This window comes from Tenrec ecaudatus, chromosome 2 (assembly GCF_050624435.1).
Source record: "Tenrec ecaudatus isolate mTenEca1 chromosome 2, mTenEca1.hap1, whole genome shotgun sequence".
Lineage (NCBI taxonomy): Eukaryota > Metazoa > Chordata > Mammalia > Afrosoricida > Tenrecidae > Tenrec > Tenrec ecaudatus.
In genome coordinates, this window is record NC_134531.1 from 172169973 (window position 1) to 172183548 (window position 13576).

The 13576-nt window shown below is 44.9% G+C and overlaps 1 protein-coding gene across 1 annotated transcript in view; it reads right to left on the bottom strand.

Annotated features, from left to right (window-relative positions):
- The window catches only part of ATP10B (ATPase phospholipid transporting 10B (putative)), a 144653-nt gene that overhangs the window by 2106 nt on the left and 128971 nt on the right, over positions 1–13576 (bottom strand). The window contains exons 20-21 of the mRNA XM_075542721.1: positions 9976–10163; positions 3970–4319 (exon numbers count right to left, since the gene is read on the bottom strand). Of these exons, the coding sequence (XP_075398836.1) occupies positions 3970–4319; positions 9976–10163 (538 nt within the window). The remainder of the gene's footprint in view (positions 1–3969; positions 4320–9975; positions 10164–13576) is intronic.

Consider the following 13576-nt stretch of genomic DNA (forward strand, 5'->3'; position numbering starts at 1 on the left):
TTAGAATGTGAAAATTGGAACCAGAAGGATTGGTAATTAATAAACGTGTTTTTAGTGATAAAAATGACTCTGGAGATTATATGATAGAATTTTGCAAGACGGATGACTTGCAAATGCATTTTTAACAATATGCTGCGCACGTGAGGGTGCCACAGACGTGAATGGCACTAATGGAATGCACAGAGATGAAAGGGACTTCATCTGTGGAAAGAGATGGAAAAGGAAGAAACATTAGTTCGAACAAGGCCAGGGTCTGACTATGGAACAGACCATTAATTGCCTAAATGCAAATTGAAGTTGCTGTTGAGGAAAACTGAAACAAGTCTATAGGAGCCAAAGGACAACTTGGAGTAGAGAGAATTTAAGGAACATCTCTAGAGTCGAGTCGATGCACTGAGTACTAATGACTGATCACCAGGCAAAGTGGGGGATGACACCACAGATACTATACCTGAGAAGAGGGAAAGACGGTTAACAAGACAGAAAACACAACAAAGAGATCAAAATGGATGTCAGAGGAGACCCTGAACCTTGCTTTTGAAGGCAGAGTCACTAAAGCAAATGGAAGAAATTAGGGAGTAAAGAGCGGAATGGATTTCAAAGAGCTGCTCGATAAGACAAAGCAAAATAAAGACACGTGCAACGGTTCAGAGTCAGAAGACCGGAAGGGAAGGACGATCTCCAAGCCTTGCGTTTCTATATCGAAGGATTCTATGGGCAAAATAGTGAATGATCTACGAAGCATCAAAAGAAGATGGAAAGACGACATATTGTACTAAAAAGAATAGATTGACACAAACCATTTCAGAAGGTAGCATGTGCTTAAGAACTGATCGTACTGAAAGGCATCCAAGATTCACTGACGCACTGGTGAAAAGTAAGCTTGCAGGAATACAGCGAATATCAACTGAGATGTTCTGACAGATGCAACCCCGAAAGTGCTCACTTATTTGTGTCAAGAAACTTGGAAGATAGCTATCTGGTCAGTTTACTGGAAGAGATCCATCTCTGGCCCATTCTAAATAAAAGGCATCCGATAAAACAAGGACATTATAAAGCAATATCACATACAAGTAAAAATTTCCTGAAAATAATTAAAAAATCCACAGGGAATTGCCAAAAATTCAAGCTGGATTCAGAAGAGGATATGGAATCAAGAATATCATTGCAGACGTCAGATGGATCTTGAATAAAATCAGGAAATTTCAAAAGATATTTATTTGTGTTTTATTGATCATGCAAAGGCATTTGACTGTGTGGATCATTAAAAATTAGGGACAGACTTGAAAGAATGGAAAGTCCAGACAGCCGTGTTCATTCGGAATTTGCGCATAGACCAAGAACGAATTGCTTGAACAAAACAAGAAAATACTGGATGGTTTAAAATCAGGAAAGCTGTGTGTTAGGTTTGCGTCCTTTCACCATACGTTTTCAATCTGTTGAGCAAATAATTCAAGAAGCTGGACTACATGGAGGAGAACACAGCATTAAGATGGGAAGAAGGCTCATTAACAACCTGTAGTCCTTTGCTAACAGCGACAAGAAGATCTTACGGATGAAAGTCAGTCTACAGCCTTCAGTATGGATTGCACTTCAACATAAAGAAAGCAGAAGGCCGCACCACTGGAACAGGAAACAACATCATGACGAATAGGGACCATACTGAAGTTGTCAAGGATTTCATTTTATTCGGACTCACAATCAGCCCCACAGATGCTGTCGACAAGATCAGATGGCTTCACGGCACTCAGTCAATCTGTGGCAGAAGACCTTTTTAACATGTTCCAAAGCAAAAATGTCACTTGGAGGCTTAAGGTGTGCTTAACTCAGGTGGTGGCACGTCCAAGGTTGGCATGCCAGGCAGAGCTGGACAATGAGTAAGATAGGCTGACGATTTGGTGCACTGGATGATGGTATTGGCCAGGAATATTGAATACATCATGGATGATCAGAAGGGCACACACATCTATCTTGGAAGAAGTTCAGCTCACACGCTCCCCAGAATCGAGGACGGTGGCCCCTTTGTCTCATGGACTCAGACATACTATCAGGAGGGAGTGGTCTTTGAGAACATCATGCTTGGTGGAAAATCAGCAAAATCGAGCAAGACTGTCACGGGACTGACACTGTGGAGGTAACAATGGGCCGGCCCACGGCACCGGCTGTGAGGATGGCGCAGGGCTGAGCAGAGTTTCGTGTGTTTTACAAAGTCTGGCTTTGAGTTTGAACAGACTCAGTGGAACCTAAGAACAGCAACACCAAGTTCTGACTTGATCCTTTCGCCAAGCCTGTGGGTCAGGGCAGTTCTATCCAGAGCTGAATGTTTTAGATCTGGCTTCAAGGATCATGATGTTATTTAAATGCTGTGTTGGGCTCCTTTATTTTTGACCTCTTGGGATAAGAAGTCTTATTAACAAGTTTTTTTCCCTGTGATCCTCTTTAATTTAACTGACACATACACCAGTGTCTCCCAGGTGGCGGTATTTTGGGGTTCGTTGACTTAATGGAGTTTCATGCTAACCTTATTATTTCAGATGCCATTGTTTGGGCTCAGAGGTGCTCTGTCATCTGGGTCTATTCTGGGTGCAGATGTGCTAAGATCTCCCAAATGAGCGTTTTCTTGTTTCACAAGCTGAATTAGGATGGGTAATTTTATTTGAAAAGAAATGGAACAAAAATTTTCAAAAGAGTGCTCTGCATGTCCTCTAAACAGATTCCCTAGACCAGGGGTCCTCAAACTTTTTAAACAGGGGGCTAGTTCACTGTCCCTCAGACTGTTGGAGGGCTGGACTGTAGCTTAAAACAAACAAACAAACAATCAAACAAACAAACAAACAAATATGAACAAATTCCTATGCACACTGCACATATCTTAATTTGAAGTGAAAAACCAAACAGGGCAAAAACATCCGGCGGGCTGGATAAATGTCCTTGGTGGGCTGCATATGGCCTGTGAGCTGTAGTTTGAGGTCCCCTGCCCTAGACGGTGGGCTCGTTGTCTGCGGGCCAACCTAGGGTTTCAGTGTCCTGTTTCTTTCTGCCTGCTCCTTCTGCTGGTCTTTCCCTCTAGCCGCAGGCATAACCCTACAGCCTGCAGACGTGTCTGCGGCAGAGTTCAAATCTAGTTCAAAGGTGGTTTTCCCTTGACTCAAAGACAAAAAGGAGACCCACCTGTGTGAGGATGGAAGCACTCTTAACCTCGGCACAGCTGCCCTTCAGTGCAATCCATGCAGCCTAGCTGTCTCTTGGCACCGAGAGGCTGCTGATGGTCTGACAGCTTAGAATGTTCCATAGACCTGTCTTGCCTGGGATGATGCGACTGCTCAGAATCTTGGAAACACACGTTGCAATGATAGGACTTATCCATCTAAAAACCCACTGCCCTTGAGCCGATTGAGACTTACAATGACCCTATAGGACAGAGTAGAGCTTGCCCCAAGGCTGTTAATCTTTATGAAGGCAGCGTCACATATCTCTCTGCAGAGTACCTGGCGGGTTCAAGCCACTGCCCCTTTTCACGAGGACCCCAGCAGGGCTCCTTGAGCATGAGGCCCGAGGCTGTACTTATCTACAGGGTGGGAAGGATGCCTTGAATGGGCTGGAACATTTGAGGACTTCAGTGCGACAAGACACTCTACTTACAAAGCACTGTGTGTACCACCTGACAGTGGGAGAAAACTGACGGCTGATGGCGTGCTGGTTCGTTTTGGCCAAGCCCCTTGGGACCAGAACTTCTTCTGAGGAAGGGAAGCCTGGTGGAGAAATGAGAGGAAGGCCTGCATATTCTTGACTCCGTGGAGATGATGGGTTTCTTGGGCCAACAATTGGGCAGCCTCTCCAGGTGGTACAGACTTTTGCAGGCCCCTCAGATGGTCAGTGCGCTCTGCGATCTGTGATGGCTGCCCCTGCTTGTGGGTGGGGGCACATTCGTGGGCCTAGTTGAGCAGTCTCCAGGAGCTGCTGCCCTACCTGGTTCCAAAAGCTGATTTCTGGAGAACTGGACTGAGGATGTCCCCGAGTGGGGGTCACCCGTCCTGTGGTCTCTGCCGCAGCTCTCCCCATGAAGCACCCAGTCTTTCATGAGCTTCTGCTGGTGTGGAAGTGAGCTCTTTGGCACGTCGGCTCTGAAGTCCTGTGCTGGGACAGGTGGCCCTGGCTGGAGGATGGGCTGAGTCCCTCCAGGGACAGGGACTGGCCTCTGTTTGTTTCTCCAACTCTGAATTTCCAAGTCTCTCTTGTCCTTGGGGAGCTTGTCAATTTTCTGAGCTTTTGTGATCAGAGACTTCCCGTAGGTTCCTTGTACAGACAGGAAAAAGTACCTGATGGGAAATGAGAGAATAAACATATTTTCTGATTTCTGCATGGACAAAACCATTAGAAACCGATGCCCCCCTCCCCCCAGGGCAGGACCCTCTGGCTGACGATCATCAAAGCTGTGTAGGCCCCTCTGGGCCTGGGAGTTCAAAGACAGGAGCAGAGGCGGCAGCACAACAGCAGCTCTGACATAAAGACGGACATCCCACAGAGAGCGCTCATGCAGCATTTACCACGTGCCAGACTATTTTAAGTACCAGACATATTATTGACCATGTTATTCCCCCACTGGCACTTCTGTTTCTCCATTTTATAGATGGTGAAACGGAGCCCCTTAGCGATTTGGTGATTTGTCCTAACCCACACGGGGGTCGAGTTCTGGTTGGAACCCAGCAGTCTGGAGCCAGCAGCGTTGCCTTTCTCTATCAGACAGGAGAGAGGCCATTCTGTTTCAGAGCCATGTCACGTAGGCAGATGTACCTGCTTTGTAGTGCCAACCCTTTGTGGAACTTAAGAGTCTCCAAGTAGTTTCTAAGTACCTAAGTTTCCTTGACTCCATGGGCCAGGCTGACTACACAGAGTCACTGTCTTCTCACTGTTTGCCACTTGAAGAAACTGAACTGAGTGTCTCAAGGACTCCCTGATAGCTATGCAACGGTTCCTTCCCTAGCTGAGCTGCTGGTAGCCTGGAGAAGACTCTCAGATACTATCAGTACCTGGAATCTTCTCCCTATTCCACGGTTAAGAAAGGGAAGGGATGACAAAGTGAATAAAATGATATGGGGGGAAAGCAGATAGCTTTGTGACACTGCGAAATGTTCAACCTCTCTCCGGGCCACGGTTTCAATATTTAAAAAGTAAACCAATTGTTCTAGATTACTCCTAGGGGTTTGTTCAATCATCCATCCATCCATCCATCCATCCATCCATCCATCCATCCATCCATCCATCCAAGCAGAGGCTCCCACCCCTCCACTATGTCGAAAGCAACAAGACAAGGGGGCCCTGAGGACTATAGTCGATGCTGCAGAGTCAGATGGACTTTGACCCAGGCGACCTTCTCTTGCTCAGGGAGAAGTATAAGGGGCTCTGCTTGCATTTCAGGAAAGATTTAATAGTTTGCCTGGAAACTGAAGTTTCCTCAGCTTAAACATCTCCTCCTCTATTCATTTACCCAAAATACTCGCCAGGTCCCTATTGTAGACCTGGCCCCAGGGATTAAGCTGTGAACAACACAGACGGGGTTCTGGTTCTCATGTAGCATGTGAATCCAACTGTCCATGTATGGAGCAGTGTGAGTGTCAGCACCTGATCTGGCCTGGGAGATCTTCCCCGAGGAAGGAACATTTAAACTGATGACTGAGGGACCCCAGGGGTAGCCAGCTGAAGGCAGTGATAACTAAAAGCTTACCAGGGGGCCTGAAGTGTGGAGAGTGAGGACAGAGTGTGGACTTAAGAGACAGAAGGGGCCAGCAGAGCCAGAGCAGGCAAGAACTACGAGCTAGCTGTGTTTTGATTTCCATCCTTTCTTTTAGAAGCTGTGGAAAGCCCTTGTGAGCTCATGAATAGGCAACACCATTAAATTTGATGCAATGATAATGCAGCAGAATAAAACACAACAGGAAGACTTCTAGAGAACGCTTGGTAGAGGGGCAGTGAAAGAGAGGAAGGCCCTCCACCAATGGACTGACAGTGGCTGCAGCAATGGGCTCAAGCATAGGAGCCATTATGAGGTGGGGCAGGACTGGACCAACAGTGTTTCCTTTTATTGTGCACGGAGTCACTATGGGCTGGAACCAATTTGATGGTGCCTGACAACAAGAACAACAGGGGTGAAAGTGTCAGAGCCTGTATCGTGGTGGAAGTTATATAGGCGAGAACAGTAGATGGAGTTGAGAAATACATAGCAAGTAGAATTGTCAGGACTTGGTGATAGGCTAGCTGTGGACATGAAGTAGTCGATATTGTGAAGGAGAACTCCCAGGAATCAAGTGATTTCTATGCTACAGAGAAAGCATAAAATTAGAAGACAACCTAGGACCGATCCATAAGCCAACAAAGGAGACAGAGAAAGAGCCGCTGGGACACAGCTGAAGACCAAGGTCATGTTGGATCCAGGAAATTAGAGGAAGATTGTTTAGGGACTAATCCCTTTTATTGTAGCAAAACACATGTTGCATTGTGTACGGAGGTTAGTCTGTTAGTTACTTTTGTTTTATCTATAATATAATTTATGTGGATCCAAGTTTCTGGTTTTAAAGAAACTGTAAAGTCTTTTATTGGATGAATTAATTAGACTAAGATTAGTGAGGTCATTGCTAGTGGGCTAATGATCACAAGCCTGGTGAGTGAACTCAATCTCCATTGTGGTAAGTGATAGTTTACAGCAAACATAGTTTAAGTTCCTTAAGTGAACAAATACAGTTTCTATAGCAAACAATCTATCATGGAGATTTCTGTAACAAATATTATTTCAAGGTTATGAGTCAACCATTCTAAGAACTATTAAAACAATCCTTTCACTATCAGAAAATCTCTTTGCTTTTCTCAGTAAACAGAAATCCAACTTTATGATGATCATAGAGACTAAGTATAGATTTAACTTATGCAATATGGTAACTAGTCAGTAAATATTTGCTGGCTTTTCCTAACCTGCCCCTCCATTTGTTTAATACGTGGCAAAGCTGAATGCCTGCCTTTTCCAGACACTGTATAAACAGACTTTCTATACTTTCCAAGGAGTCATATAAAGGCGCTATGAGGCAATGGAGTCCTGGTGGCAGGGCAGTTATGTGTTGGGCTGCTAACCGCAAGGCATGCAGTTCAAAACCACCAGCTGCTCTGTGGGGTGAAGAAGAAGTTTTCTACTCCTGTAAAAAGTTGCAGTTTCAGAAATCTATAAGGACAGTTCTACTTTGACCTCTCAGGTTGCTATGGCAGTGGACTTTTAGTTGATGAAGTGGTTTAGTGGTTTGAAGTGGTCCCCTGGTGGTTTGGTTATGAAGGAATTTACTGGTGGTTTATTGTTAGAATTCTCACCTCCTATGTGGGAGACTTGGGTGTAATTCCCACCAACGGACCTCCTGTGCAATCACAACCGTTCGAGACTTGCAGGCTACTATGATGCTTTAGTCGGCTTCTTGATTAAGACAGATGAAGAAGGAAGTCCTCCTGGTTATCTAGCCAATGCAATATCAGTTGGCGTTGGAGTCATGGGAATGATACAGGACCAGGCGGTGTCTCCTCACTTTGTGGGTGGGTTCCCCATGACTCTGGGGTTGTATATGGCAGCCAACGCCAGCACCATTCGCGTTAATACCTTTGTTCTGGCTGATCTAAGAATGTGGGTTTTGTTTAAGATCAAAAGGGTGGCATTTACCCCCGGACAAAGTATGGAGTTTTGGGAGAGGAGGAGGAATGGAAACAGGAAAGCCAGGAAGGAAGAGAGAGGAGCAACAGTACACTGAGGTTACAAGAGAGGAGCTGGGACACAAAAGGTCAGAGCTGTCGAAGGGGAGAGTGAGGACGTGCTCCAGAAACCTTCCCCTGGTTCACGAGAGACAGTTAACAAGCTGAGCAGGAGGCTTGAAATGGTCCCGTGCCCCATCTTCAAGAAAGATGCAGTGCAGTGGAGCTCAGTCCTTAGCCAGTGGTCACCACAACCTTGTTTAGCTCTAAAAGTGGGGACAAAAAAATACTTCACACCTGTTTGAAGTCCTTTTCCAATGTGATCAGGACCCTATGGCCTCTTTCAATGGGAATGAGTTGAAAAGTGGGTGGGGTTATGTCTCCCGAGGCCTGAGGTTTGTTCTTCATTGCTTCTCACTCTCTATTCTCCGAGTATATTCTATTCACAATGTACTTTACTAAGCCAGGCCACTCTCACCTTAGATTATGGTCAAATTCCTGAGAGCCAGAACCTGTTTCATTTTTTCGTTCCTTTAGCACCTAGAAGAGCGGACCGTGTGGCAGGAGTGGTTGTAGGTGTCAGGGATAGAAGGATGAGGGAGCTCCTTTTTCTCCAAGAGTTGATGTTCAGACACACAGGTCATTTATAACAGTGATCAGGGTAACAGCAGGAATACACCCAGGTGATAAGGACACATGAGAGAGAGGGCCCAGTTTCAGCCGAGGAGAGCTGGGGAAGTCATAGAAGGCTTTGGGAACTGGAAGGGTTTGACCTGGGAAAGTAAAGTACAGTGCATCGTAAGCAGAAGAAACAGAATGAGCACCAGCAGTGAGGTAAGAGGGGATCAATTCTTGACGGAAGTACAAGAAACTTGGTGATGGCACCCCGTGCCTGAGGCAAAGAGTAGGGAAATTAAGGCTGTGAACATTGGTAGGGTCCAAGCAGGGAAGCCACCCACACAGTACAGACTTAGAACTCAATAATATTTGTGGAATTCACTCTCATGCAGTGTTTCTCAACCTGTGGGTCACGACTCCTTTGCGGGTTGAACGACTCTGTCACAGGGGTAGCCCGATTCATAACTGTAGCAAAATTACAGTTGTGAAGTAGCAATGAAAATAATTTTATGGTTGGTGGGTCACCACAACCTGAGGAACTGTATTAAAGGGTCGTGGTATTAGGAAGGTTGAGAAGCACTGCTTTAGATTACCCTCTTAGTTTGGAGAATCCAGCTCCCATTGTGATTTATGTGGGGCTTGTGGACAGGTCGCGATCCTCTTGGGATTACAGCTATCCATCGAGTAGGTGGGACTAGACCCATAGCTTGAACTTCTAAAGGATGGCCGCAACCAAACCTGTAGATGATTGGGAAAACGTGTTCCAAGAAAGCAGGCGTTGTTTTTATTGCTGTTGCCATTTTTCTAGAAAAGGCCAAGGTAGAGGAAGTGTCAGAAATAGTCCCTGGGCATGAAGATGATTTATTTGGCTCACAGAGGTTTTACTTTTTTCGTTTAAAAATATATTTGGACAATATTGAAAAAGTGGGAGATTTCATATTGAACTTCTGAGAAAAATCAGAGCTCAGGAAGACTAGACTCGATCTTTCCCATGGCAATGATCCCCACAAAACTCCAAACTCACCGCCGTCAATCAATTCTGACTCATAGTGACCCCACAGGAAAGAGTAGAGCTGCCCCTGTGGGTTTCCAAGACTGTCAGTCTTTACAGGAGTAGACAGCCTCACCATCTGTCTGGTGGTTTTGAACTGCTGACTTTGGGATTAGCAGGCCAACATGTACCCCACGCCATCTGGGCGCCTATGGCTATGATAGGGTAAGGCTTTCGCCCAGTGGCTGCACTTTGCTTGCTTGCTACAGTTACTTGCTTGTCTATGTGGTCATTTGAGTCTGAGACCCCCGAGCTCCCTATCAATGGCCCAAACCCTTTTCAGAATGACTCAATCCCACAACAAAGTTTGTGAGACTGGAGAGTAGAAAGACTACACCCACGTTAGAGAGGCAGGCAACTGGGCAACTGAGGCATGCCCGGTTTGAAGACTGGGACGCCGAGGTTCACGTGGGACCAGAGTCCTTGCTACTTGCGTCCTAGTTAAGTCTTTCTGGTCTCACACCCTGTCTCGAAAGCCATAGCCTTACGGATCTCCGCGGGAGGCAAACTCCTGACTCTTCAGAAAATGTCTTATAAAGGAGAGATTGATCAGTCTGGGAGGCAACCCAGCCCCACGCTCCAACCTCGGGAGGAGGGCCACAACGGGTGTGAGGATGCAGACGAGGTAGAACGTGGGCTCTGAGAGCCGGCCTTGCAGCGTCCAGTAGGGGTTGGTGGGGCCGTTACAGGTGACGCAGGTGGCGTTGTACACGAGCGATACCACAAAGTACATCAGGAAGCTGCAGACAAGGAGGAGCCCGTGGGCCACGGTCTGTGGAGGGAAAGAAGAAACACCCGGTTGAAGGGATAGATGAGGCAAAGCAAGCCTACGACTCAACTAACTTTGTTTTAACCTTTTTATTTTTTAAAGTAACACCCACATACAAAAGTGCATGCCCAAATGCAGCTTGCTGGACCATTAGACAGCAAACACTCCTGGCTTTGGACATGTGTACACACACTTGAACATCTTTTGGATACTCATGATTCGAACAGTGCCTTTCTCCCAGAAACCCGCCTTTTCATCTCATCCCGGGACCGCTTCGTGGTTTGACCACTGATGCTTCCCTATGTAGCCTGCCTTCAAATGTCGGAGTAGAGTCATATTTGGTGTCACTTTCAAATCTCGAGCCCCTCGATCCCCGATGTGGGAGCTGGCTCTGTTTGCCCACAAGCCTGCCCATGATTCATTCTTGAAGCCGTGCCCGCAGGAGTGTGTGCTGTCTGACCGGATTGTTACCCGCTGGTTCAGTGCTTCCTTCTTTCCATGCTTGTCTCCTGTTAAATGTGTTGTACTCGGTACAATGTAGCTTTCCCCTCTGGACTAGTTTGCAAACTATCTGATCCATTTTCATGATTTTAGTGGCTATCCAAGAAGCCATAACAAGTGACGGTAACTTTCTGCAGAGCACAGTTTCTCGGACCTGCCCTGCTTCTCCATCAGATGAGGACAGCACCTCCCCCCCCCCCCGTGATGCCCCTTTCAAACCCACCGATCTTTGAATCACACAAATCCTTATTATTATTATTCAATATGACACAATGCGTACATTTAGACATACATGGCTGCCCCTTGCTATGGGTTCACTCCCTCTATGAGATCATTTCCCTCCTGCCTCATGTGCAGAGTTTGTCAGACCCTTGAGAGGGGCCTGCTGGTGAGGCGCTCTCGGTGTTAGTTTTTCTGAAAAAGGCTATATTTCATTCTCATTCTTCAGAGAGGTTTTAAATATTTTTGTGGATAAAGTTCTTTGGCAATTATTCTCCTCCACGATCTCCTCTCTTCCCGTGTTGATGTTGCGAAGCTTATTTGTCGTTCCTGGCAAGGAAGTGTTTCTCCCCTAAAATCTGCCTGCTTTTAGGACTTCAGTTTTGTCCTTCGCGTCCCAGGCTTTCCCTACGACATGGTCTGAATTTATTTTCACTTATCTTGTGTGAGTTTTGCTGACCTTGAATTGCACATTGATGTCTTAACATTTCTGAAAAATTCTTAACAAAATTTCCTTCTTTTTTTCTTCTCAGTAATTATCTGCCTCATTCTCTCTTTTCTTATGGAATTTTGATCAAATGTATGTCAACCCTTTTCTTTTTACCACTCTACTCTTTTTATGGAAATTTAAAAATGTGATTTCCATTATATTCCCTCTCTGTTTATATTCCGAACAATTTTACAAATTTGCTAATTTTCCCCTAGCTGAATTAAATCTGCTTTTACATTAACCATTACATTTACAAATAAGTTATATTTATAAAATTTTTTTTAATATCTAGGGGTTGTATTTGGTCTCTTCTCAAATCTGTATTGCTTTGTATTGTTTACAAATTGCTACAGATATTTTGAATTTTGTTTTTTATTTACTTAAACATAGAAAACATAACTTATAAAAAGTGAATTATGCCTGTTAATATCAATATCTGAATGATTTGTTTCTGATGTTCTTTGTGGATTCTCACTTAGGGGTTCTTGGTTTCTTATGAGCTATGTTGTCTCTGGATGTGTACTGCCTATTGCCCATGGCAAAGTTATTAAAAAAAAACTACCCCCTCCCCACCAAAAAAACCCAATTAAAATACATTGCCATTAAGTAGATTCTGAATCATAGTGACTTTACGGATGTGATAGAATTGCCCTTGTGAGTAGAAAGCCTCATGATTCTTCCTTGGAGCAGCTGGTGATTTTGAACTACTGACCTTGTGTTTAGCAAGTCAATGGCTAACCCACTATGCCACCAGGGCTCTATTGACAAAGTTATTAGGAGAGATTAGTTGAGGGTTAGGATTAAGATTCTTTTCTGCAGAAAGAATTTGTAGAGTGAGTGGGTTGGAAAGGGGGAACTGATTAAAAGGATCCACATGTGACCTCCTCCCTGGGAGATGGACGGCAGAGAAGGGGGGGAAGGGAGACTCTGGATAGGGCAAGATATGACAAAATAACAATCTGTGGATTATCAAGGGCTCATGAGGGAGTGGGGAGCGGGGAGGGAGGGGAAAAAAAAAAGAGGACCTGATGCAGAGGGCTTAAGTGGAGAGCAAATGCTTTGAGAGTGATTAGGGCAAAGAATGTATGGATGTGCTTTATACAATTGATGTATGTATATGTGTGGATTGAGATAAGAGTTGTATGAGCCCCTAATAAAATGTAAAAAAAGAGAGAAAATGATTAGGGCAAAGAATGTACAGATATGCTTTATAAATTGATGTATGTATATGCATGGATTGTGATAAGAGTTGTATGAGCCCCTAATAAAATGTTTTAAAAAAAGAATTTGTAGTTTGTTTTTGCAAATGCCATTGCAAAATCTTTGGAGCTGAATTCATAAATCGAGGCTTGGATGACTCAGGTGATGGGAACCTGGGCTGCAAATATATGTGAGGCCAGCCTGCAGTCACAGTCTACCACAATGAGTTCTTCATTTTTCTTTCTTTATTAATCTGTCAATGTTTACTTAATCATTTTATTGGAGGGCTTTTATAAATCTTATGACAATCCATCATTCAATGGTATTAAGCACACATGTACATATGCTGCCATCAACATTTCTAAAACAATTTCTTTCTACTTGAGCTCTTGGTATCAGCTCCTCTTTTTTCCACTCCCTTGTGAAGTGAAACCTTTATCAATTATATATTATTGTTGCTATTTCATGTCTTACACTTTATATTGTCCCCTTCACCCACCTTTCTCTTATTCATCCCCCTGGGGGGCAGCTATATATCCAACCTTGTAATTCCCCCTTCTTCCCCTCCCCCGCTGCCTCCAACCATCCCACTACCCTCATGGTATCGATGCTCCCACTATCATTGCTAAGGGTTTGAATTCCTGTCCTGAATTCCGTTTGTCCAGAGCTCTTATCTGTACCAATGTGTGTACTCCAGTCTATAGCTGGATTTGTAAGGCAGAACTGAGTCATGGTAATGGGGGGAGGAAGCATTCAGGAACTAGGGGAACGATGTGTGTTTCGTTGGTGCTATACTGCACCGTGGTTGAACTGTCCTTTCCTTGTAACCTTCTGTGGGGAGGATGTCTATAGATGGGTTTTGGGCCTCCACTTCAACCCCCCTCTTTCACATCGATATAATTGTTTGTTTTGGATCTTTTGATACCTGATACCTGCTCCCATCAACACCTCATGATCACACAGCCTGGTGTGTTTCTTTCCTGTGGGCTTATGTGCTTCCCTGCTA